At 52.0% G+C, this 6,337-nt stretch overlaps 1 protein-coding gene across 1 annotated transcript in view; it reads left to right on the forward strand.

Moving 5' to 3' along the window:
* Nucleotides 1–746: 746 nt before the first annotated feature.
* The window catches only part of SPINT2 (serine peptidase inhibitor, Kunitz type 2), a gene marked incomplete at its 5' end in the record, with an annotated part of 12,213 nt that continues 6,622 nt past the window's right edge, over nt 747–6,337 (forward strand). The window contains 2 exons of the mRNA XM_008050999.2: nt 747–845; nt 3,943–4,113. Of these exons, the coding sequence (XP_008049190.2) occupies nt 747–845; nt 3,943–4,113 (270 nt within the window). The remainder of the gene's footprint in view (nt 846–3,942; nt 4,114–6,337) is intronic.

The following is a 6,337-nucleotide window of genomic DNA, read 5'->3' on the forward strand; positions in this document are numbered from 1 at the left end:
AGTGAAACCCTGTCTCTCTCTCTCTTTCTCTTTTTTTTGAGTCAGAGTCTCACCCTTTTGCCCAGGCTGGAGTGCAGTGGCGTGCTCACAGCCACCACAGCCTCAACCTCCTGGGCTCAGGTGATCCTTTCACCTCAGCCTTCCAAGTAGCTGGAACCACAGGCATGCGCCACCATGCCTGGCTAATTTTTTTGATTTATTGTAGGGACAAGGTCTTGCCAAGTTGCCCAGGCTGATCTTGACCCAGTGAGCTCAGGCAGTTCTTTGGCCTCTGCCTCCCAAAGTGCTGGGATTACAGTTGTGAGCCACTGTGTCCAGTTTGAGATCATGTCTCTTAAAAATTAAAATGAAAGACATATGACAAATTATGGAATCCATCTGAAATACCAATGTATCGCTGGCTTTCTTTCTTTTTTTTTTTTTTTTTTTTTTTTGAGTTGGCGTTTCACTCTGTTTCCCAAGCTGGAGTGCTATGGCACGCTAATGGCCACCGTAGCCTCGACCTGCTGGCTCAGGCGATCCTTCTGCCTCAGCCTTCCAAGTAGCTGGAACTATATGCGTGTGCCACCATACCCAGCTAATTTTTTGTTTATTGTAGAGATGAGGTCTTGCCAGGTCGCCCGGACTGGTCTCGAACCCCTGGGCTCAGGCAATCCTCTCACCTCGGCCTCCCAAAATGCTGGGATTACAGGCTGAACCACCGCGCCTGACCAGGCATCTTTTTCTCTCCCTCTTTCCACCCTCAGGCTTCTTTGCCTGGCGCGTAGAGGGTATCTGGTGCCCTGGCTTACGAAAAGCACCAAGTTGCTACCATTATACTGCGGGCCACTCTGCCTCATCCTCTGGTGTGGTGCTTGGTGGTTCCTGCCTGGCTGCCTTGAGTTTTGCTGGGCCCTTCCTCAGGTTTTATGATCCACATACGATGTAGTTCACTCATTTAAGGAGTACAGTTCCTTCCCTGAGTTTTTTACTTAAAAGGCTGTGCTCATCACTGCTCAGGAAGCAAGGACACAAAGCGGTCAGAGTGACCGCAGGGCTCCAACTTGGCAGGGCATTGGATAGGCGTTGATGCCTCCATAGCAGGTGGGTGCTCCCACCTTGCTGCTGTTTTCAGTTTGGGGTCAGAACTGGATCCTGGGTGGGTCTTCTCCATCTTGTCTTGTTGATAGCAGTGCTGCCTGCCGCATCTAGCAGCCATGTGGGCAGAGGATTTGCCTGTGTTTTCCCCGGGCTTTGTTGATTGTGCGCCCTGTGACCTTTGGCATCTTGTCAAAAGTACCTGTGCTAAGTGCACATCCAGCTGGTTCTGGTTGATGTGTTATGGACAAAGGGTGCTTCTATTTTTTAAAAATTTACATACCAAAAAATCACTCATTTTAAGTTGATGAGCCAAGGATTTTTAGTACATTGGGCACAGTTGTGCACCTTTAACCACAGTCTGATTTAAAATCATCATTCCTAAATATTCCTGTACCTATTTGTAGTCTGTCCCCATCCCCGCTACCCCAGCACCAGGCAACCGCTAATCTACTTCCTGTCTCTTGAGTTGCCTTTTATGGACGGGTTATATTATTTCATTCATGTGAAGTGTCCAGGTAAGATGCTTTCTAGCTGGTGACTTGTGGGTTTTTCTTACATGTTAGAAAAGTCCTTGCTTCAGAATCTGCTTTGTCTTTTACTTTGATCAGAATCTTCCTCTGTTGCCCAGGCTGGAGTGCACGCTCACGGCCACTGCAGCCTCAACCTGCTGGGCTCATGCGGTCCTTCTGCCTCAGCCTTCCAAGTAGCTGGAACTATAGGCATGTGCCACCATGCCCAGCTAATTTTTTTTTTTTTTTGAGTTGGAGTCTCACTCTGGAGTGCAGTGGCACGCTCACAGCCACCCCAGCGTTGACCTGCTGGGCTCTGGCTATCTGTCCACCTCAGCCTTCCAAGTAGCTATCACACCCAGGTAATATTTTGATTCATTGTAGAGATGAGGTCTTGCCAAGTTGCCTGGGCTGGTCTCAAACCCACAGACTCAGGCAATCCATTCACCTCGGCCTCCCAAAGTGCTGGGATTATTAGCATAAGCCACTGTGCCTGGCCTGAAATCTGCTTTTTCTGCTGGGCCAGCTGCCTGTTATTTCTTGGTGTATGTAGAATTTCCCTGGGAGGGTGTGTGTGTGTGTGTTTTGCACAGTCACAACCTTGTTTGTCCATAGATTGGTGTTTGGGAAAATCTGGATTTATGCCCATCACTTGTGAGCGTCATGACATATTTTGGGAGACATCACAGAAACACACATCCTGCCCTCTGTGCTTTCTAAGAGCATCTCCAGTGGGTGAAATAAGCCTAATGAACATGAAAACTAGAGAGGGTAATTACAATATCTGAGTAAGTGCTCATTTCTGGGATGCTCTTGTTTGTGACATGTTTATCAAGCACCCTGTGCCAGGCTCCGCATGGGTTGGAATGCCCTCGTGCTGAGCAGACAGAGATGGGTAGAGGCCAGAGGGCAGGGCGGGGTGCTCCAGGGGCAGATGTGGGATCCACGGCCAGGTTCTCCCTTCTCCAGTTGCTTTCCATTCCTTCTGAGTCCTCCAGGAGAGAGGCTCACTTGGGTGCAAGTAATACCTCCAGCATGCCTTGGGAGGCTGAGGTGAGTGGATTGCCTGAGCCCGCGAGTTCAAGACCCACCTGGGCAACTTGGCAAGACCTCATCTCTACAATAAATAAAAAAATCAGCCGGGCGTGGTAGCGCGCGCCTGTAATTCCGGCTACTCGGAAGGCTGAGGCGGAAGGATCACCGGAGCCCAGCAAGCTGAGGCTGCTGTGGCTGGGAGCGGCCACTGCACTCCAGTCTGGGCAACAGAGTGAAACTCCAACTCAAAAAAAAAAAAAAAAAAAAATACCTCCAGCACTTGTTCATCTCATCTGTTTATCATATCTGAGCATACCAAGGTGGGCCTGGGATTCAAGGCCTCCCAAAGTCTGGCTCCTCTCTAGTCAAAGGGAAACAAGAATCCGTGTTGCAGAATTCCAGCCAGTGAACAGGAAAGGTCATGAGGAGTGCTGAGGGCGCGGGTAGCATGCTGCCTTTCAGCCTCATTTCTCTAGCTCTGGCCATTTCGGTGTGAAGCTCCTCTTGGCCTGGTGTGAGGGGCGGTATCTAGGAGGGTCCTAGAGTGGTTTTTTGCCTTGCTGATCACTGGCCAGGCCATGTTCATTGAGCTATGGCTGCCATGTTTTCCTAAGCTTTGGCCCCCTCCCCTGCCTTGGGGAGGTGAATCTCTTCTTTATCTCTCTCTAATTTACTTTCTAAATAAACTATATTGTCTTTGTTTTTTTGAGTTGGAGTCTCACTCTGTCGCCCAGACTAGAGTGCAGTGGCCGCTCCCGTCCACCGCAGCCTCAACCCGCTGGGCTCCGGCGATCCTTCCGCCTCAGCCTTCCGAGTAGCCGGAATTACAGGCCTGCGCTACCACGCCCGGCTAATTTTTTGATTTACTGTAGAGATGAAGTCTCGCTGCCCAGGCGGGTCTCGAACCCGCGGGCTCAGGCCATCCACTCACCTCAGCCTCCCAAAGACACGGGATTACAGACTGAGCCACCGAGCCCAGCTGGTCATGTTTCTATATTGGATGTGCAGTCTTTGATAATCAGGGCAGGGCCAAAATGAGCATGCCACTGAAAGGCAGTCAGTGGGCGGATTGGTGTCTGTGTTGTGAGGCGACGTGCTCCTTTCCTGTACCAGGAAGGAGTCATGAAGTAGGTCTGCTGTCAACCTAGGCCTTGGGAACAGCTCGCAGGGGAACAGCTCGCAGAGGAACTGTGGGGAACTCAGGGCTCCACTCCTCCTCTTGGGGATCTGGAAAGCTGTGAGCTTCCTCCTGCAGGCGCGTGCGTGTTCTGTGCTGCAGGGTTGCTCCCAAGCTCACTGGGCCTGCTTTGTGTTTCAGACCGGTGCCTGGCCTCACAGGTGGTGGGCGCGTGCCGGGCCTCCATCCCTCGGTGGTGGTACAACGTCACGGATGGGTCCTGCCAGCAGTTTGTGTACGGAGGCTGTGGAGGGAATGACAACAATTACCAGAGCAAGGAGGAGTGTCTTGAGAAATGTGCTGGTGTCACAGGTAAGCGAGTGGCAACTGGGGACATTTTACTATTTCAAGACAGCTTAGGGATTGGGATGTGGCTGCCTTCTGCCTTCACTAGTTCCCCACAGCCGAATCTGGGGTTGTGAAAAGCGGAAGAAACAGACCTCAGTGAAGCATGTGAAGGTCCTGGTGGCCGCGCGGTGGTTTCACAGCCACACTTTCCTCCTCCTCTTCGCAGAACGGGGAGCTGGCAGCAGGGCGGAGTGGGGTGCAACGTGGCCCGGGTTCCTCTCTCTCTCTCCACCCCAGACCAGGCACGGGAGGGAGTGGCCTTCCCTTAGCAGAGGGCTCCCAATCCACGTAGACAAGGCTGCCCTCTTGCCCCCTGGGCATTTGGGTTATTTTTACTTCTGGGACAAATGATTTGAATAGCTTACCCAGCCAAGTTACAGGTCAAGTTAAAACTAACTTGCGTCCTGGAATCCATCCTCCTCCGAGCCCACACTTGCAAGGGGTTTTCTGGGTCAAAGTCATCCTGACCCTGACAGCCTCATGGTTGAAATTAAAACCTAAAGCCCCCAACAGCGTGCCCTGGCTCTGAGCGGAGTTGTGACGCCTGGAAAGCTGATGGCGGGGACGTTGGTCCTCTGGGGCCGCTCTACCCTAAGTGTTCCAGAACCTGAGGGTTGGCCATCCAAATCCTCTTTTAAAGATTTTCAGTGGCGCTGTCCCTGAAGTTAGCATGTGACTTCATGCACCTTTTCTTGTTGATTTGGTGTTGATGCTGCAACTCTGAAATGACTCTGCTTTGTCAGTGCCAGGTGTTTATGGTTTCCATTCTCACTCGCTGGCCATTGTCCCTCATAGCTTTGAACCAAGCACTCAGAAGTCAGGGGAACTTTCTAGAGTTGTGGGTAAAGAGGGGGAAACACCAGTGCCATCAGGTGTAAGACGCAGGGCAGAACACACAAACCTGGCAGTGCCTTGAGGGGCATTTCATTGATCCTTGCACCTGGTGCCTAGGAGGCAGGCACCCAGCAGGCATTTGGAGAGCAGAACTGCCAACATTGTTTATACAGTCCAGTCCTGTCACTCGCCTTTCAGCAGTACCTGGCAGCCTCATCAGATGGTGACTGAGGAAAAGATCGTTTACTGTATTTTCGTACTTTTTCATCGGCTGTGATTCCATGGAGGGGAGGAGCTGGGAGGGACTATTTGGTGCTCCCTTTTCTGTGCTGCCCTGATCAAGAACTGACTGCAACGAAGCACTTGCCTGCCCTGGTTACTCCTTAGGTCCTCAGGAAGAGGGTGGGTGTTGGAACTCGGGCAGTAAGCAGTGGGCATTAAGACAGGGGTTGCTCTATGGGGCATGGTTATGTTTTGCTGGGAGAAGTCAGTGTTTCCCTAGGGTGATCCAGAGTCTGGCCCTCGCCTTGGAGACCTGGGAAGCTGATGTGTGAGCATCTGGTTGGGGTGCAGTGTGGGTCCCGAGGTGCTCTCGCAGGAGTCTGCAGAGAGCCAGACTCTGCCAGAGCAGCGTATCCCTGGAGTCCTTTGCCAGCATATTCCTTCCCAGCTGCGAGCTCTGTGGGAAGGCAGTTGAGGATGAAAATGGCAGATTATTAATTTCCAATGAGAACCAGAACCGCCCAGAGGAACAGACACTCCGCCTGCACTTTTCATCCACATAGGCAAAGCCCTTTACTTAGCCCAAGTGCCGGAAGATTGCTTGATAAAGAGAGAGGCAGAACTAGGGGAGTGAGTTTCCAGGGTGACTGCTGAGTGGCTCGGACCGCCCTGAGCAAGCAGGAGACCCAGTGCTCCCTCCCTCCGGGGCCAGGCGGTCTTTCCGCCTCACCCCCTGAACTCCTTGTGGGTGGGAGATGAAGTACACATTGTGTAAAGAGGTACCATTTTAACCATTTTTCAAAGGAGATGGGGTCTTGCTGTGTTTCCTAGGCTAGACTTGAACTCCTGGGCTCAAGCAATTCTCCCACCTCGGTCTCCTGAGTAGCTGGGCATTTAATCTTTTTTTGTTTTTTTGAGTCAGAATCTCACTCTGTTGCCCAGGCTGGTGTGCAGTGGCACGCTCACGGCCACCACAACCTCGACCTGCTGGGCTCGGGGGTCCTCCCACCTCAGTCTTCCAAGTAGCTGGAACTACAGGCATGCACTACCATGCCCAGCTTACTTTTGATTTATTGTCGAGACAAGGTATCACCACGTTGCCCAGGCTGGTCTCGAGCCCCTGAGCTCAGGC

The sequence above is a fragment of the Carlito syrichta genome, unplaced genomic scaffold (genome assembly GCF_000164805.1).
Source record: "Carlito syrichta isolate Samal-C Ts95f unplaced genomic scaffold, Tarsius_syrichta-2.0.1 Scaffold155848, whole genome shotgun sequence".
NCBI lineage: Eukaryota > Metazoa > Chordata > Mammalia > Primates > Tarsiidae > Carlito > Carlito syrichta.